Below are 20,436 nucleotides of genomic sequence, written 5' to 3'. Positions count from 1 at the left end.
ACAAACATGTAGTTGTAACCAGACAAGTTGGAACAGAGGGGTTGAGGGCCCTGCTCAATGAGCTTACATGCTAGAGGGAGTGGGGTAAAGTGACACAAAAGCTAAGGATAGTATTAGACTAATGACAGTTGCAAGAGAGGAATCAGTCGGGAGCTATTCACAGTTTAATTGATACGCTTTTTTGAAGAAGTGGAGACTGGGTGAGCATCTAACGGATGAGGGAAGTGAGTTCCATGGGAACGGTGCAGCCCTCGAGAAGTCTTGAAGGCGAGCATCAGAGGTGGGAGTACGGATAGAAGATAGACGTTAGTCTTCAGCAAAGCGTAAGGGCCTAGACGGGACATACTTGTGTATTAGGGAGGATAGATAGGAGCAGCATTATGTAGAGATTTAAAAGCAAGAACCAGAATTTTAAATTGAGCCATGTATCTTACAGGAACCAATGTAGGGACGGACAGAAGGGTGGGGTATGGGCGGTGCGGGCGGGCGGGCGGGCAGGAAGATGAGCCTCGACGCCGCATTCATTATGGACTGTAACAGTGCAAGTTGGGAGCACATAAGACCACTGAGAAGCGGATTACAGTTGTCGAGGCAAGAAAGGACCAGCACCATAGTCGCATCTGACGTTAAGTAGGGTCGGATACACGCAATGTTTTTGAGATGGAAGCGGCAGGATTTGTCGTTAGACTGAACATGAGGCGTGAAGGAGAGGTCGGAGTCAAAGAGAACACCTAGGCAGCGAGCCTGCGTGGTGGAGCTGATGGTAGCACCGTTTACTTGGAGGGAGACAAAGGAGTAACACTTGAGGGAGGAAAGAGCAGAATTTCAGTTTTGGTCAAGTTGAGTTTAAGGAAATGGGCAGCCAACCAGTTAGCAATAGCAGAGAGGTAGTCAGAGACACTAGTCAATAGGGATGGGGAGAGATCAGGAGAGGACAGATAGATTTGCGTGTCATCCACATAGAAATTATATTTGAATCCAAAGGAGCTAATGAGTTTACCAAGTATAACTGGAGAACAGTAGGGGACCAAGGACTGAACGTTGGGGGACACCAACAGAGAGGAGTTGGGGAGAAGAAGTAGAGCCAGAGAAATAAACACTGAAAGAGCACTGGAAACGGTAGGAGGAACACCAGGAGAGCGCAATATCTTGTAGACCGATATTGCGGAGGATGAGAAGGCTGTTGATGATACACAATGTCAAAAGCTGCAGAAAGGTTAAGGAGAATTAGGATAGAGTAATGACCACGAGATTTTGCAGCGAGTAGATCATTGGATACTTTGGTCAGTGCCGTTTCTACAGAGTGCTTAGCGCGGAAACCAGACTGAAGCGGGTCTACTAGAGAATTGGAATCGAGGAAGTCTGTCAATCTGGCATACACAACTCTTTCAAGGATCTTGGATGCAAAAGGCAGTAGCGAGATAGGGCGGTAGTTGGACGAGGAGTTAGGGTCAAGGTTGAGCTTCTTTAGAATTGGGGTTAGAGTTGCATGTTTAAAGGGCGATGGAAATATGCCAGAGGAGAGAGAGAGAGATTGAGAATTTTAGTGAGAGGTAGAGAACGAGAAGAAGACAGAGTACGGATGAGATGCGAGGGAATTTGATCTAGGGAGCAGGTGGTGGTGCGGGAGGACTGGAGCAGAGCAGAAATCTCTTCTGCTGTAGCGGATGCAAATGAACATAGAACAGCAGAGGGAGTGAGGTTAGGAGAAGTATTGTAAGGGGAAGAAGAAAGATGAGAGATCTCTTCCCTGATTGTAGAGATATTGTCAGTGAAGTGAGTTGCAAATTCAAGTTAGTAGGTGGAGGAGGAACAATAGGGCGAAGAAGAGAGTTAAATGTGTGTAATAGTAGTTTGGGTTCGCGGGAGAGTGTGGTTATGAGGGTATTGAAGTAATTTACTATTGCAGACAAAAGAGGCAAGCTGTATGAGCGCAGCATAAATTTATAGTGGAGAAACTCAGACGCACAGTGAGACTTTCTCCAACAGCGTTCAGCAGTTCTGGAGCATTTTTGAAGATATCGAGTTAGAAACATAGAATGTGACGGCAGATAAGAACCATTCGGCCCATCTAGTCTGCCCAATTTTCTAAATACTTTCATTAGTCCCCCCTGGGGGGGGGCGATAGATGATAGCAATTCTTAAAAGGAGTGGATTTAAATAGGCAGTGTGAACTTCAAAAGAAGAAAAGGATAGGGCAGGGGTAGTTATGAATGGTTGAAAGGTAACATTGAGGGGAGAGAAGGATGCCTACACCACCTCCTTTACAGTTGAGTCTGGGAGTGTGAGAGAATTGTAGCGCTATCAGAGGGAGACAGCCAGGTCCCTGTAAATGCCAGTAATGTGAGTGAGTTTGAGATGCAAAAGTCGTGATGGAGCGGGCATTCCAAAGTGCACACTGAATGTTGATAAGTGAGGTTTGTGGGGTTTCTGGTTGTCTTAGTGTGTGTAGAGAAGGTGAAGGGCCCTGGATTGGGAGAGACATCACCAGCTGCTAGAAGCAGGAGAAGAGAAAGTGACAGGAGGTGTGAATGGATTTTGTATGTATGGGGTATAGGATGAGATCGATTGTGGGTTGGAGTGACATAAGGGGGGAGTGTAGCAGAGAGGGGCATATGCAATGTGGATGGGGGATGAGTGAAGTGGGTGTAAGGAGAAATTTTTATACTGAGGGAGAAGGAAGAAATAAAGTGGAGGAGAAGACAGATCATTGCTTAAGTGGGAAAAAGTAAATTTGAAAATAATTGGAATATCAAGAGCAGGCGAAGGTAGGGTAAATATTAAGTTTTATGGGTTAAGAAAGTGCAGCAGTGTACTACCCTCCTCCTCCTCCCCCTATACACACACATGCACTGTACCTCTCATTCAAACAATGCCCCTCTCAATACACACACACAGCCCCCACACGCATACTGCACCCTTCAAACACACAGACACAATGCAACACACACATACACTACATCCTTCACAAACGCAACGCACCCCCGTAAACACACACACACATAGCGCGCCTGACACAGAGCACTGCCCCTATGCCCTACCTATCTCAGCAGACCCCAGGTAAGTTGTCAACTGTTCTTAAACAGTTTGACTATCTACCCTGGGTGGGCACCACAGCACTCCTGGCACTATAACCACTATAGCATGCTGTAGTGGTTATTGTGTCTGGATTGTTTCTTTAAATAATCTACAAGTGCCCCTCCCGAGACTAGGTTCTGGATCCACACCTGACAGGGAAACATTTGAGTTGGGGCGCCTTTGAAAAATATTTAAACATTAAGGGCGCTTTGTACCTAAAAAGTTTGGGAAACACTGGGCTAATCCAATCTACACTACATTTTTATAAATCCTTCAGCCCCGGGGGAGGGTGGGGCGTGAAAGTGGGTTGCACTACAGGAGCCCACAGTGCCAGGAAAATGGGTTTGTTTTCCTGGCACTATAGGATCCCTTTAAAACACTTTTAAACTCTCACACGGGAATTTCTAACCTTTAAAACACAGATACAGAATGTTTACTCAGGAAAGGCATGGAGGGAGAATTGGACATAACACAGCTTGATAACCCTGGCACAGATGTGCTAGATTCTTATTTCCTTATCATTTATAAATACAGGTTGGCATAATGCAGCAGGCGCCACACAATCATGTAAAATGGCAAATGTGATATCTCTGTTCATAGTTTAACACATACAAAGTGAATATGCCAGAAGGTTTCCAAACCATATGGTCATTAAGGTTGCCCATGCACCATGCATGCCAGCAGTGGCGTACATACCGGGGTTGCAGGGGTCGCGACTGCGACCGGGCCCGGCCGCCCTGCGACCCAGGTATGTACCCACTGGACCAGCCTCTTCTCCTGGGGGGCCCAGGAGCCGTCATCTTCCGGCTCAGGTATCTGTACGCGGTGCGCGAGGGAGCTGAAGAGGAAGCACTCAGGGGAGAGTGCTCCCTCGCGTGCCCACCGGGTGACACCACTGGACCCCAGGGAATCCCCTCAGCTCTCCCACAGGTAAGGAGGCTGGGGGGATTAATGTTTTTTTTAAAAACGTGTTAGTGTGTGTGTGTGTGTGTGTGTGTTAGTTAGTGTGTGTGTGTGTGTTAGTGTTAATGTCAGTTTTCGCACCGGGCCTCATGGGTTGTGTGTACGCCACTGCATGCCAGTAAACTCGGTAAGTCTATTACGTAAAGTGTATATTGTTGTTTTTACAAAGTCTGGTCCAGGGAATAAGAATGCAATATTTATTTAATAAGGATCGAACTCAAGGGTAGAAAGCCCCAGAGCTACATAGATATTGGACCAGAAGAGTACCTTTTGCCTCATTGTAAAGCGCTACGGAATTTGATGGCGCTATATAAATAATAATACATAATTCCAACAGTTGATCAATCCTAAAATACTGGAAGCATAAGGTCCTTAAAAAGGTCTCAGTCATCCTATCTTGGAATGGTGGGAAATGCGCCCCGCCAGCTAGTGGGCTTGAGACATACTGTTCTAGAACACGGGTGCTTAAATATGGAGTGTTCCCGTAAAGTGAACCTGTCATGACAGATATAAGTTTACCACTTTCTAACAATCTGGCTTGACTCATACAATTAAGTGTTTTTTTCCCTTAATACAATTAAAAGCTCATATTTTAGTGTATTCTCGCTGTCTCGTGCTGAGAGCATCAATCATGTTTTCTGTGGGTGTTACACTTGCTGCAAGACACACCTCTCCTGCATACCCCTGTTTGGGAAGCACACACTTGCTTAACACTTTATGTTGGTTTTGTGTAAATAAAACAGATCTGTTCTATCTCTCTCCATTGTGCGATTGTCTGTTCAAAGCTGCTGCAATAAATAATTCTGGCTACTTCTCTCCTTTGTGCACTCGCACATAGCCTGGCCCTCCTCCCTTCTTCCCCTTGCAGGCCTTGCTTTACCTTAAATTAAGGCACGAAAGACAGAGCATGGTTTATCTGCTAACAGACATGCAGAGCATAGCCTTCTTATCTCTGTGCCAATTGGCAGAGGATGGCAGAGTGAGTGAGGAGGGGGGGAAGGGCTATTTTTAAGCTCTAATTTTAGAGAAATATCAGCATTGTTAGCAATTCTGTTAGCACAATATATAGATTAAATTTGATTCTCTATCATTTAGGATAACATTGTATTTGTCATAACAGTTACCATTTATAGGACAACAGTCGCCTTAACACTATTTCTCAATAAATTGATCCTTTCATCAAGTTACGAAAGGAAATAAATGAACAATCTAAGTAGAAGTAAAATAAAAATTAGAAACTTGTCACTACCGTTAGTATATTACAGAATCCTTCAGCCATATACATGCATCTTGGGTAAGACAGTGTTTAAAAAAGCACTATATAGTCTCTATGGTTTGTCCTGCTTCACTCCCTGCACAGTGCAGTGACATCAGAACTAACTATCAAATTCAAACACTGTCAGATCCAACGTGCATGTATATGGCTGAAGGATCCTGTCATACACTAAGTGTAGCGATGAGTTTCTGAATGTTACATACACTCAATTTAACAAAGAAACTATTTCCTTTCAAAATTCGATCAAAGGATCATTATATTAAAAAAATTGTGTTGAGATGGCAGTTCTCCTTTAAGTTTCAAAAATACACATTTAAAAGGTGCATTGAATACTAAGAAACTAGAACTGTGAAAGTATAATTATATCTGGAAACAATTCTGCAAACAATTCACACACCAAAGTTGTTGTTTCTTTTCTCATGAAACACAATTGTTTATAGTGTGTCTGTATTTCTTTGTGATCCACTTTGGTATCTGTCCAAAGTTAAGCCTACATAGTTGGCGTTCCTAAAAGATACATCCCCAGCTAATGCTGAACGACAACTCCCATGATTTGCTGAGTACCTTAACACTGCTGAAGTATCAGGTGAGTTGCAGTTCTGCAATAGCTGGGAATCTACTTTTTGGGCCCCCCTACTACACTGAATTAATATGTGCAACACATGCTAAGGTGGATCTAACAAATTATATATATATATATATATATATATAGTGGTTTAAGTGCAAAGAGAAAAGGCAGCATTTACATTGTTCTCTAAGGACACTTTGTCCTCTAGTGGATGTCACTCAGTAACCAAAGATGCTTCCTATTCTTGTCCTACAATCTTTCCAGGGGCAATATTTGGTGTCTATATCAGAAGCATGAAACCACTGATGGTGATGAATGATACAGTGCAGCAATTGCTGTGAGTGTACATTAGGTCGCTAATGCTGCTTTATGGAGAATTACTGGATTGGCGAAGATTGCCAATAATAATGATCTCAGCAAGTGGTGGACTGAAAGCAGCGGCAAGGATAGAAGGTAAGTTAATCTTCTTTCTTTTACTATTGTGAGGAGGCCCAAACACCTATACAAGTAGGAGTATCCATTAACAGTAGAAATACAGGTCTATATTTTTAATGTTAGAGTGCGGCTTTCAAGCTCCCCATTAATCTCCTTATTCCAGCTCCCTCCCCCCACATTACAACTCCCCATCCATTTCACTTGCCTAATCAGTTCTACCATACTCTAAATTGTTCCATTACATTCATTCTCCTCATTTTTTTTTTCTTTCCTTATAACTCCCCTTATAAGCTGTCCACTGTCCCCTCCCAAACACGGAAGAGGCAACACCAATCAAGAGCTGATCATTCCGGGTCTGAAGTTTGTGGCATATGTAGTTAAAACCCTAGCTACATTCATATTTATGAAGGCCAATACTGCATAGAGAGTATCACTTTGATTTTCTCCTGCTAGTATACAAAGATTAGAATAATGAATAGAGCAGTGTAAACAAAGCAATGGGACGGGTGACAGGTCAGATTATCTCCCTAGCATATCCGAAAAGACTATATATTAGCCCCACTTCTGTATTATTTAATAGGTCTTTAATGCAGACAAACGGTGCTTTCTTGCTTAAATAACCAATCTTGCCTAATCCATGAAAGTATAAAACATTGAATTTTAGATTATTTTTTTTTACCTGTATCAGTGCTGCTAAATGTAGTATGAACCTTGACTTCCAAAGATTTGAGCACAGAAAGACTCACTGCTCCCAGGATGACCAGGTCAGGGCTTGGCTTTGTAGCCTCAATAGCACCTCCAAAGCTGCTGGGCTTATCAGTTACAGGCACTTGTAGCAGCCAACCTTCACTCACAGCGCTCAGCAGTGCTTCTGCAAGGATGGTCATATCTTGTTCTGACAAGGGATCTGACATCGGTGATGAAAGGTGTGTAGAAAGAAGGAAGTCCTCTCCAGCTTTATGGAGAAGGCATTTCTTTAGCACCAATATAACTTGTTTCTTAACAAAGTATGGAAGAGAAGAAGACACCACAGATAGGGCCTGAGGAAGAGATAAAGAAAACACCTGCTGGCAAAGAGGAGAGGGCAGTTTGAACACTATCCTTACAGCAGTCAAGATCTCCAGGAGATCCAAGAGGCAGGAATAGATACTGGGAGACTCTAGTATTAGAGGCTGGCATTGTCTCACTGACAAGACGGATGTGCAAAATGTTTCAAACAAAGGATGAAAAGGTCCCAAGCGTTTCATCAGGTTGTCTGCAAAACATAAAAAGCCCAAGTCACAGATAGAGACTACTGAACATACACTGAACAAAATTATAAACGCAACACTTTTGTTTTTGCTCCCATTTTTCATGAGCTGAACTCAAAGAGCTAAGACTTTTTCTATGTACACAAAAGGCCTATTTCTCTCAAATATTATTCACAAATCTGTCTAAATCTGTGTTAGTGAGCACTTCTCCTTTGCCGAGATAATCCATCCATCTCACAGGTGGGGCATATCAAGATGCTGATTAGTAAGCATGATTATTGCACAGGTGTGCCTTAGGCTGGCCAAAATAAAATGCCACTCTAAAATGTGCAGTTTTATTCTAATAGGGGGCTCCGGGGGAGGGTCTGAAAACCAGTCAGTATCTGGTGTGACCACCATTAACCTCACGCAGTGCAACACGTCTCCTTCGCATAGAGTTGATCAGGTTGTTGATTGTGGCCTGTGGAATGTTGGTCCACTCCTCTTCACACTGGCTGTGTGAAGTTGCTGGATATTGGCAGGACCTGGAATTTTGAAGTTTGCCAATATTGGATGTGATTAATTGGCAGAGATTATCAACTGATGTTCTCAGAGTGTGAATTACATCCAAACACGGACAGAATGGACATCCATAATTTGGAAAGAAGGAATTTCCTCAAAAGGTGGTAATTAGGCACTGCAGGTCTTATGGTACTTGGCAAACTTTTTAAAGATGTTAAACAGTAAAAGAAAAATGTGAAGTATTATAACAGAATCTAAAAACCTGTTGTGTATATCTGATAAGAGATAAAGCGTACATGCATTCACAGAGGCTCCAGCAGATTCTACAAAAATAACTAAAAAAATATTGCATGATTACTATACCATCTCTCTGGAGATCCATCAATTCGTAGATCTCTCGTTCAAATTAAAACAGCTGGAAATAGAGCACACACAGTTATCATATCTTCTCTCACCTCACTCATTATGACTCTGGGATTGCCTGTTTTCTGCGGTTGAGAAATTTTAATTATTTTTATTGTTTATAATTTATAAAACAAAAACTGTGCTGTGATAAATATGCATGTCCTGAAAGTCGGTAACTTCACTCAACATTGTCTATATTCCTCCTGATCCTATGATAATGCTTATTGACATGTTATTGTGCTAGAATCACCAATGCTACTGGTTTTGTGTCACTGCACTATAAACATAAAGAATATAAAAAAAAAAAAACACAACAGCTGGAAATGGTGCTTGTTTGAAAAAAGAAAACACTAGTAATCATGCAATAGCAACTATGGTTTCACATGTGTCATGGTTCCCAAGTAATAAATGGATAGGGAGCTGCCTGTTGTCCACATGTGAAATTCCATTGGATATTTTGAAGTGAGAGTTCCAGAACAAAGAAGGTGCTTTACAGGCTGTGAAAAACATATTCTACAGTGGTTTCTTCAGCTCTATAAGTGACTGTAAAGAAGCTCATGAGTACAAATAAAAAGAAGTTCACCTACCTGCTTGTTGGTAGTTCTCATCCTTAAGGATACCTTTAAACACACCTATCATAGACATCAGACATGGAAGTACTGTGTGGCATTCTGGATACTCCCTCAGAGTTTTCAAGCAGAACTGGAGCCAGGGAATATTCACCTCATTCTAGAAAACAAGACATTTTACATGCCACCTTTCATGAAATGTGGACTGTACCTTCTAATTTATAAAGAGAGAGAGACAAGATTTTTATTGAATTGTGTGTGCATAATAATAATATTTTATATAGTTACAAAATCAGGAATATTATTTTTAAATATTAGCCCTAACTATTTAAAGGTCTGGTTTTAAAACAAGATTTTACCAAGTGAACCACAAATAGTTTTTTTAACCCCTTAAGGACACATGACATTTGTGACATGTCATGATTCCCTTTTATTCCAGAAGTTTGGTCCTTAAGGGGTTAAGGAGCAAAGAATCCAGGAAGCAATTTAGCTAAAAATCACAAGCTTGACCCTCCCAAAAACACTTTCCAAATGTGGATCAAGGTTTTTATAAATGTAGAAATTGTCTAGCCTGTAAGAATGAATGTATAAAATATTTTTGGTCACATGATGGAAAGAAAAGATTCAAACTAAGAGGTTTGACAACTTGCCATTCCAAGAATATAATAAATCTCCTCATTTGTAAATGCGGATTGTACTATGTAGGACGCACTACAGACAAGCACATGTAGAAGTGGAAGAAAATATTTGAAACATTAAAAATAGAAATTAAAATCACAGAATTTAAAATGTTTCATGAGCAAGATCCCAAAATCTCCAGTTCATAATAATAGAAATGGTTTCAAAAGGTAGGAGGTTCGGGGAGGAGGGAGATTTCCAAAAGTAAATGTGTCAAAATTAAATTTAATGGATTTTTAGACTTGAATTCTTTGTCTCCTAGAGGCTTAAATAACAATTTCAAATTATGTAATTTTTGTATTAATGTAGATTAATGATTTTATTAGAGGTGTTATCAACAGTATTTGTTTTTTGTGCAGATTTTCTGTTTTCTTTAATATTAATGTAGTCATTTATGCTTGATAGTTTTGTCCTCCCTCTGCACTCTCTGGACTGTAGCAATAATATTTGGACTAACATGATATTTATATCACCAATGTAAAGGTGTAGGAGCTGTTTCTGACAAGATACAGTATTAAATACAGGAATGGACTTACATTACATGGACCGCAAGCTAATCTATGAGGTTTTTCGGTAGGACACAATAATGGCCGCTGCAAGAACTAAGACTAGTTATGGAATGCATAACAGAATGCAAGATGGATCAGAAAGAAACGTGGAACGCAAATATGGCTGCCGAACAGAATTATATAAGAGAGAAGTATTACGTGGGAGAGGAAAAGTCCCTTATAGAAGACTCAAAAGCTGGTATTATAGACTCAAAACGTGGGTTCTAGTGCATGTGAGTTGGCATTTTGGAGAAATGATATACAGTGTGTACATTTATTAGGTTGCTTGCACAATTTTGTGCTTATTTGTTTTCTTTGATGTTTACAAATGCCTTTTTTTTTTAATGAAAATGTAAATTGTTAAGTGCTACTGTGTGTGCCAGGAGTTCCACCACTAATTAGTATATCTGTACATTAGTTTTCATACAACATTGTTTTATTATATGCACTTTATAAACTGTAAATGTTTTTTATTATTACACATTAATAATTAAAAATACACATTCACATATTTCATGGCACAATAATTTGTCGACGGAGGAGGGGGTCGTGGCTGAAAGCTGACCGGAATGGAAATAGTGTGAAGGTGCTTGGAATCGAAGGCCCCGAGTTGACAGCGGTATGCCTAAGCAGCACGGCACAGCATTACAGCCCAGAAGCCAACCAAGACACGTTGGCGTTATTCAAGACCCGAACACTGGGACTCAAGAGAGCCACAATATTGGTAGAGGTGGACCAAGGGACCAAGATAGAGGTTGCCCTGAAGATGAAGAGAGCTCACTGACACCAGAGAAGCCAAATCCTGAGGGAACTGTCACACTGAACACCATGCAATCTCTGCTACAAAGGATTGCAAATAAAATCATGGCAAAACTAGACAGCTGCTCATCAGAATTACAAAAAGACAGACAAGATCTGGGTAACGGGACAGCTCACACAGAGTCTAGTTTTGAGGAGTATGCAGAGGCCCACCATCACATGGCAGACAAGGTACAACGATAAGAGTTCCGGCTGAAGCAATATGAAACCAAGCCAATAGATTTAGAAAATGGGTCAAGGAGAAACCAATCCAAGGAAATACCTGAAACAGTAGACCCAAGCTTTTCTAAGGGGCCTCTTCAGTATAGTAGCACCAGACATAACCTCTGACCATGCTGCTTTTAGACAGAGCACACAGTGTGACAAAACACAAGAAAATATCCTTAGAGATGTCCTCATTGAAGTACACTATTTCCATATCAAATAACTAATATTGAAAAGCAGCAGAGTGAAAAGGGACCTACCCGTCAAATGTAAGAACATCAGTATATATGATGTGGATCTATCAGTTGGCACACTAAAGTGATAGAAAACATCCCATCAGAAAAGAGAATTATTGAGTGAGCAAATGATATCCACACAAATGTAAGCTACACAACAATATCACCACCTGAAAGCAAGAAATTGCTTCAGAAATTGGGGTTCTCCATGAAAACATCTCCCTGCAGTACTTCTCTTGTACCCTGACGATCTCAGGGATGGAAAAAGAGTAAGAAAAACGTTCATTATAGGAGACTCTTTGACAAAGCTACTTATTTGACAAGGATGCTGAGAAGATAACTAAAAAGGATAGGTGTATTATATGAAATGTACTTTTAAGTTGTGAAAGAGTGAGTATCCTTTCATGAAAGTATCCATGCAGTTCCCAACCATGATGAATCCGCACCCACCCAACTTGATAGAGGGTGTTTCTATTTTGAAAATGTGGGTTATTTTGAAATGGTATTGCAAGAGAATATTGCCAATTAATCTTTAGGTTTAGTAGGACTAGTTTCCAGGTTCGAACAGTAACATGTATGGAAAGTAAGTTCACACTCCGGTCTTTTAGTCCAGACTTGGATTGTGCGAGTGCAATGCCGGTGTATTGATTTTGGTTTAGAACAGATGTGCTATAAAGGTCACTTCCTTTTTTTTCTTATTGCACTTAGGTAATAATAGGTTAAAAAAATCCTAACAAAAAAGTAATTAAAAATATTCAGCTCACACTGCCCCTAGTGTGTTGCAGAAATAAATAAAATTGGTCCTCCCAATGTTGTAATTTCTAACACAGTAAAAGAGCTTGGGGGATACAGACTTCACCTTTTCAGCCACTGAAATCTGTTTAGCAACTGGCAGACTTAGTTTCAGTACCTTTATTCAATGCGGAAATGTCACTACTCTCAAAGATAGCAACCGCAACTCAAATTATAAAAGAGTTTGTACTATTTACAGAACGGATGTACTGCATGTGTACAATTCTGAGTCGGGGGGAAGCCATGTATTGCTTCCCCATAAAAATCAAACACCGGGAGTGGGATAATCACTGCAGTACAGAAGAATAGGATGAATGAAAGGACCCAGGAACATGAGGTGCGCCTTGCACCTTAACCGGTGCAAAGAACAGAAATGGATACAATGTTTTACGAGTGCCAAAATGTAGTGGGCTTGGTGCCTTGATGCCACCCCTACACTTTCTTAGAAACAGCAAGGCTTTTTTTTTGTCAGCCAGTGTTCCTCTAGTGGCTGTCACTCAAGCAACCACTAGAGGCACGTCCTATAGAATACTACATAAGCATACATAATGATGCCAAATGCAGGTAAAGGGACACTATAGTCACCAAAACAACTTTAGCTTAATTAAGCAGTTTTAGTACATAGATCATTCCTCCACAGTATCACTATTCAATTTGCTGTCATTTAGAAGTTAAATCACTTGTGTTTCTGTTGATACAGCCCTAGCCACACCTCCCCTGGCGGTGTCTGACACAGCCTGCATGAAAAAAGGGTTTGTTTCAATCACAACTGTGTGTTTACTTTACAAGTTCTTATCACATGCTTTTTTTTTTTATTCACTTTAAAGGAACACAAACATGTATTTCTGACACTAGTGTTAAACTAACTATTTAGATCCCTGGCCCTACCTCCAGTCGCAGTAAAAAGGTGTTTAAACTCTCCAAAGCTGGCCCTGCCTCCATAGCTAAGCTCATCAATCTTGACAATCCAATGCATTCCTTTGGAAAGTAGTCAGAGGCTGTTGCGCACTTAATCAATGTATCTCTATGGGAAGCATTCAGAGTTTCCATGCAGAGCGTTGAGATGCTGATTGTAGGTATTGCACACAGAGATAGGAAGCACCTCTAGTGGCAGTCTGAGTGACTGCAATTAGAGGGGCAACTAGGCAGCAATGTAAATATTTTCTTTTAGGGACAGGTTATATATTAAGCTGTAATGGTTCTGGTGGCTGTAGGGTCACCTTAAACTCACATATGAGGCTGCTACAGGTTCTTGCAGGCCATTAACACAGCAGAAGATAAGAAATTCTAATTTAAACAATATGGAAGCTAAACAAAATGTAGACTATTTTCAGGAAGTGTGGAAGGCCGTATGAGCTTCAGCCAGGGTAGGTGTGCATAAACACAGTGATTTAACTCATAAATAGCAGAGAATTGAGCACTGAGACTGCAGTAGTATACATAAAAAAAACAGGAGAATTAAAGGGACTCTCCAGTGCCAGGAAAACATATCAGTTTTCCTGGCACTGCAGGATCCAACAGTGCCCCTCTCCCTCCCACCCCCCATCCAAAGTTGCTGAAGGGGTTAAAACCCCTTCAGTGACTTACCGGAGTCCAGCGCCGATGTCCCTCGGCGCCGTGTTAGGCTTCACCCATGCTCCTCCCCTTCTGATGTCAACCGGCGGGGGAGACCTAATGCGCAGCAATGGCCGCACACGCACATTAGACCTCCCCATAGGAAAGCATTATTCAATCCTTTCCTATGGGGATTTTGGTGACGCTGGAGGTCCTCACATAGCGTGAGGATGTCCAGCGTTGTTTAAAACACTTTACGTGTTCTAAGCCACTAGAGGAAGACTTAACCCTGCAAGGTAATTATTGCAGTTTATAAAAACTGCAATAATTACAATTGCAGGGTAAGGGTGGTGGGAGCTGGCACCCAGACCACTCCAATGGGCAGAAGTGGTCTGGATGCCTGGAGTGTCCCTTAAAAGAATACATCTTTCATCAAATATATACTAAATGACTGGTTTCATGCAATTGTCAACATTTAACATTTAGTACCCACCTGGCACTTCAGGTGGTATAGCACCAAACAGGAAAGGCACTTGGATGAGAGATAGGAGAGCACCTTTTCAGGAGTATCAGATAGTTTAATCTGTTGAGAAAAAATAATAATGCAGTTTTTCCAAGCATCCTCATTTAATTTCCCCCATTTACTACAGAGCTGTAGGTACTGTTCTTACATTTTTGACATCAGCCTTATTTTTAATTTCAGTTTTCAAAATCTAAAACATGGTCACACATTCATTAGCATGTGTTTTTGAGTGTATATCCCTTTAAATATCCTTAAACAATGACCTGAACCAGACATGATGGCTAATGCGTACTCATTATCACTTTCAATTGGGGGTTTAAAATCGGTAAACTCAAAAACTTACTATGTATATAAGTGTCAGGCACATAATACTATTAGAAACCACAATCAGCAAACAATGGTAGCATCCATTTTTTTTAGGAAGCAAGATGGAATTCTTAAAATTAGATCAAGGTCTCAAATCAAACCGTGTAAGGAGTGGTACGGAAGCAGAGACGGAGAAAAAAGGAAAGGTCACATTATTAGCTAAAATAGTTTGCAAAGCTTCTAGACTGTTCAAAGCAAAATACATATTTAATAATCTAAATATCATTAGAATGGTAAACTGTTTAACAAATAAAGTAAGTAGCAATATGGGGTAGAATATTAGCCGCCCTTACGATTGCACTTGCCACATCAGCTTGCTGCAGCAGTTCCACTAGATGGGTATACTGACATCTCACTCCAGGCTCTGTGTCAGAGTTCCCTGCCTTCAAGACTAACATCTGTATAAGAGACAGCTGGAGCAATGTGACATCTCGTTGACACCATGGAGAGGAATCTTTTATTTTGCACACTGTGAGAGAGAAAGCAGTGAAAGCACAAAGCTCAGGAATTGAAAAGGTTACATGAGACGGTTATTCCACCCAAACCATACTCTTCGTCATAAACTACTTCAACATATTTTAGTAGCAATGTTCATCTAATGATTTCAATATTATAATTAATTGGAATACATGAAGGGTAAAAAGTCTGCAGATAGCTACAGCTGACCTTCAGCTCCACTAAGCCATTGGGAAATCGGTAGTGGAGGAGGGTGATATATAGTTTATCATCTGCAAGAGAATCTCAGAATTCCTGTTTCTTGATGTGGAATATGCACCTCTCTAATTAAAGACCCATAAAAAGGTAAGACATTAATACAGTTGTCACTAGCATCCGAGTTCAGCAAAAGCACCCCAAAAACCATGCAACTGTGTCAACACAGGGAACAGACAGAAAACACCCATAGTAAACAGAAGGTAATGCCATGTTTTCATGGAAAGGACCATAGATTTAAGGAAACATCAGATTAACAACACATGTTTCCATTTTCATGCAACGTGGGAGAAGTAAAAAAAAAAAAAAAAAACTATGTATAAATATAAAATATAGATCATATTATTAATACAAATATATATATATATATATATATATATATATATATACACACACACACACTAAAAAAAAAAAAACTGTACTAGAAAGTGTCATTCAGTTACCAAGACTTTCCAATGTTGCATCTGGAATCTGTGGAACCAGAAGAGTGGCACATTTCTGAAGGTCTTCATGTAGGGGGGCAGTCTGTAGAACAATCCTGTACAACTTTCTCAAGAATGGGAAGAGGTCTTCCATCTTCTCATGTAGCTACCTGCACGGCTTCTTCCTGAGTTCAGCAGCAGCCACTAGCTTGGTCATTCTCAGCAGCTGCAAACCTTCTACTAGAAGAGAACATATTTGAAATAATTTCACTGGACAGCAAAAACAGGTCCTCATTACACATGGTTGATGTATAAAAATGATGGGAAGAAAGGACAGAGGTGGGGGGAACCCAACCAAACACACATTAATGCAATATTTTTAGGTGTTTTGTAATTAATAACCGGAGTAGAAGATTAATTGGAGTAAAAGAATTTGCCTTTTTTAAAATTCTTATTTTTGAGCTCTCTACATATTAGTGCACACCTACACCAGCTGGTGGTATCCGCAATTGACTGAAGACCTTAATGTACTTCATATATTGTAAAATGAATCTTGGTTCCTAACTCTTGGTTAAGCAGCAATCTAAATGTCTATAATATATTATCAATGCCCATAGGGCTACTAGCCTTGGTATCCCATGTTTTACATTTTATATATTTGTTTTCCCGTCTGTTCCAATCACAATGCTATTTTGTTGTCTCTCTTTTTTTTTTTTACATTTATTTATTTTATTTTTGCAGTGCATACAGCAACAGACAGGCTTGTCATGCCCCAACAGCGAATGACAAGCAAAGGAATATACATAGCTGTACCATTTTAAGAGAAAAACAGGCACTTTTTTTTAATAATAGAGTAATAGCTTCACGTTAATCCTACATCACCACGAGTATTCCTAACTGGTTCCTGAGATTACGTAAGTATACTGCCTAGGCATGAAGAGTTAGCTAAGTACCGGTAAACACATTGAATCAAGCTAGGCATATTTATCTATATCATAACCAGAAATTAAAGGAACACTATAGGGTCAGGAACAAAACCATGTATTCCTGACCCTATAGTGCTAAACCCACCATTTAGCTGGCTTGCGGCCCCCCTATCCCCATTGGAAAAAGTAAAAACTCACCTTATTTCAAGCGCCACACGAGTCCACCGGCGCTGGCCCCGCCGCCATTGTGACATAATCAGAATTGCCAATTCTTAGCCAATCCAATGCTTTCCCGTGGGGAAAGCATTGGGTTGGCTAAAATCGGCAAGGGGACTAAGCTGTAGTTGTTCTGGTGACTATAGTGTCCCTTTAAGCTTTTGTAACAGTGAAGTCCCTCTGGAGATATGTGGAAATAAATGTAGGTTAAACATGCTGATTCGCTGAACTTAGAATATTTCCCATAGGAGGCCCTTACAATGGAAAGACAAAACAAAAGTGGCTGTGAGTGTCATGAGGCATGCAGGTCTAAAGATATTAACAACTGAAAATAAGAATTAAGGCAAATAAAAATAATTCTCCCAATGCTTGCTGGTAGGGAAGTGGAAGTGATCAGATGCTGTTCATTCTATGCCCTCCATGGGCAGAACATAGTCCCGCATCCATCAGGAATGCTGCAGGCCTCTCCCTACACACTTCATGTGACTGCATGATACCTCCTCGTGCCTGTCTCAGTACCCGCTTGGTGAGAGGTGAGGGGCTCTTCTTGCTCCACTGCCATTTTAGGGCCTTCTCGGGCACTGGTTTTGAGGTGCCTTGGGGAGATCGGCGCTGGGGTGAGTGCGCACCTAACTGTTTTTGGGCTTGTTGGTGCAGTCCATGCCCAAAGCCTTTCTTCCAATTTGCGCCAAAATTCTCATCCATCTAGGTCAGGATATCGAGCTGACCAATACAGGAACTGCCGATGCATGCGGCATGAATTGTTGAAAATTGTCTCTTTGTCATTTACATTTTTGGCATTTGCACTTTTATCAATCTTGTGGCAATATATCTATAAATAAAGGAAAAGTCTTCTTTCCAACTGGAGCATTTTGAGTATCATTTTTAAAATTTTTATAGTTCAGTTTTGAGTTTAGATGTTTGGTTTTTTTTTGGTGGGTAACTTCGATACCATTATTTGGCAGTTGTGTACCAGTGTCCAGTTTTATTTTTGAAGTGGTAGAAGGAAACCTGGCCAACTCATGTCCAGATGGAATAATAAAAAGACAAGATGTCTTTCTGATGTTAGAGGTGTGGTTCAAGTAAATTGAGAGAAAACAAACTTGGACCAGACATTCCCACTTTTCCTCCTCTTTCCGTGAAGGATGTTGAAAAAAAATGCAAGCAAGATGATATCTTGATTGACATGGAAGGACGAATCCACCTTAGAGAGAAATGCAATATGGTTCTATCTCCCTGAAAAATCAGAACCGGAGACTCATGTGAAAAATTCTGAAGCTCCAAAATCCTTCTAAAAAATTAGAATTAAAAAAAAAAAAAGCACTAAAAAGGCATTCAGGGAGCAGAGAGAAAAAATGGGTAAAACACTCCCGAATAATTCCCCTTATCATGCAATCAGAACAATGCAACACTGTGCAAATATATCAATAGGCTGCTACACACAAGTGCGGTGATTCCAGATACAAGCACACTTAAAGTAAGGAATAAAATAAAAAAGTAATAAGTGGAGCGCAAACAACAGCTAAAACCTCCCAATACAACCCTTAGTGAGAAAGGAAAAAATAGGAAATATATACCTAAAATATGGAGATGGACCTCGATAGCATGTAAAAAAAAAAAAAAAAAAGCACAGATATACAATGATCGTGCAGTATATAGATATAACGATCCAATATAAAGTAAATAAAAAAAAGGAGTATTTATTATAAATGTACAATTTAAAAGGTATAATTACTGCTTACAAGATGGCAGTAGGTGAGCTTTATGCTTTAATTCCAAAATCCTTCTGCCTGAAGTAAGGGCAACCAGTAGAACTGCCTTAAGAGACAATGTAGGTAAGGGAATATCCTCCACGGATTTAAAGTGAGGAACAGTTAAGGCTTGGAGCACTAGAGGTAAGTCCCAGAAGGCACAGCATGACTTCATAGGAGGATGTAATTTCAAAACGGTTTTAAAGAAATCTACCGATATCAGAGTCAAAGGCAAACTTTTTATCCAATAATATGGAGAGAGCCAAGAACTTGGATCTTTGGGAATGGAGACTCAATGCCTTCCATCCAAATCCATCCTGGAGGAACTGAAGAATGTTGCTATTGTCAAGTGACTGAAGAGGGACATTATAAAGAACACACCAGATACAAAAAAAATAATAATCTCCAAATGTGATAGGCTGAACAGGTAGAATACTTCCTTACTTTGAGCAAAGTTTCAATGACTAAGTAAGAGAAGCCTTTCTTTAAGAGGTGCTACCTTTCAACCTCCATACCATCAATTTTAAGGTCTTGGGTGCTGGATGGAACATAGGTCCTTGATGCAATAACAGATGGTGGCATGGAAGTTTTAATGGAGTATTCCAGGATATTTTCCAAAGTAGGGGAAACTATGGGCATTCGGCCCAATGAGGAATGACTGCTTGTTGCTGCTGAATCCTCTTCAACAGAGCAAATATGGAAGGGGTTGGGAGAAAACACATAACCCAAATCGAATCTCCACTCGCAAGACAGAGCATCCCTGTCTTCCGCCAAAGGGTTTGAAGAAGCACTAGAATAACCTTTCCACCTTCTGAGATGTTGCCATCAGATTTACCTAAGTAAGGACCCATTTCTGGACTATGCACGGGAATGCTTGATAGGAGAGAGACCATTCTGTTGGATCTAATGTCACTCTGCTCAGGAAATCCGCTAAGAGATGTACTTTACTTGGGAAATACACAGCCTTTGGGCCTTGTAGATTCTTCTCTGCCACTGTCAGGGAAAATAATCTTCAGAAGTCTGCTTTTTGGCCCCCTTGATGATTGAGATAAACAACTACCGAAGTGTTGTCTACCATCACTTTTATTGAACAATGTTAAGAGAGGGCAACTGGAGAAGGGTTTGAAAAACTGCTTGCAGCTCCAGAACATTTGAGGATTGATAAGTAAATATGTGGTCCCATAGATCCTAGATGTGATGAGAACCAAGATGTGCTCCCCAACGCGTTTGACAGACATCCGTTGTCAATGTTAACCTCTAAATCTGGACCGGAGGAAATCCTAATTAAAGATTGCGATCTTCCCTTCACCAGGTGATATCGTCACCAGGAACTCTATTTGAGGAATCATCTTATGCCACAAGCCCATCTTCTAAGTCCTATTGTATAGAATAGAACCCCAGAAGGCTCATAAATTCTCTTGCAGGGTCTTATTGGAGAGAAATGAAGCAAAGAATCTTTAAGTGGATCATTTGTCCTCTGTCGTGAGATACAGACACACGTGTTCTAGATGTGTTGAAGCTTGCACCCAGGTAGACCTTCACAAGAGATGGGGAAAGCTGGCTCTTCTTGAGGTTGATAATAGAGCCGTAATTCTGAAGAATGTCCAGAACTTGAGTAATAACTTGGTACTTTTCTCAGAACACT

The 20,436-nt window shown here is 40.5% G+C and overlaps 1 protein-coding gene across 2 annotated transcripts in view; it reads right to left on the bottom strand.

Moving 5' to 3' along the window:
- Positions 1–20,436, bottom strand: part of LINS1 (lines homolog 1) — a 33,926-nt gene that overhangs the window by 7,978 nt on the left and 5,512 nt on the right. The window contains exons 2-6 of one of the 2 annotated variants that reach the window (XM_063448827.1): positions 15,920–16,138; positions 15,059–15,234; positions 14,370–14,459; positions 9,064–9,205; positions 7,000–7,575 (exon numbers count right to left, since the gene is read on the bottom strand). In XM_063448827.1, the coding sequence (XP_063304897.1) occupies positions 7,000–7,575; positions 9,064–9,205; positions 14,370–14,459; positions 15,059–15,234; positions 15,920–16,052 (1,117 nt within the window). In that variant the 5' untranslated portion in view covers positions 16,053–16,138. The remainder of the gene's footprint in view (positions 1–6,999; positions 7,576–9,063; positions 9,206–14,369; positions 14,460–15,058; positions 15,235–15,919; positions 16,139–20,436) is intronic. The other variant, XM_063448828.1, reaches the window with a different exon arrangement.

Source organism: Pelobates fuscus, chromosome 3 (assembly GCF_036172605.1).
Source record: "Pelobates fuscus isolate aPelFus1 chromosome 3, aPelFus1.pri, whole genome shotgun sequence".
Taxonomy (NCBI): Eukaryota; Metazoa; Chordata; class Amphibia; order Anura; family Pelobatidae; genus Pelobates; species Pelobates fuscus.
This window is presented reverse-complemented; position numbering and strand designations above follow the sequence as displayed.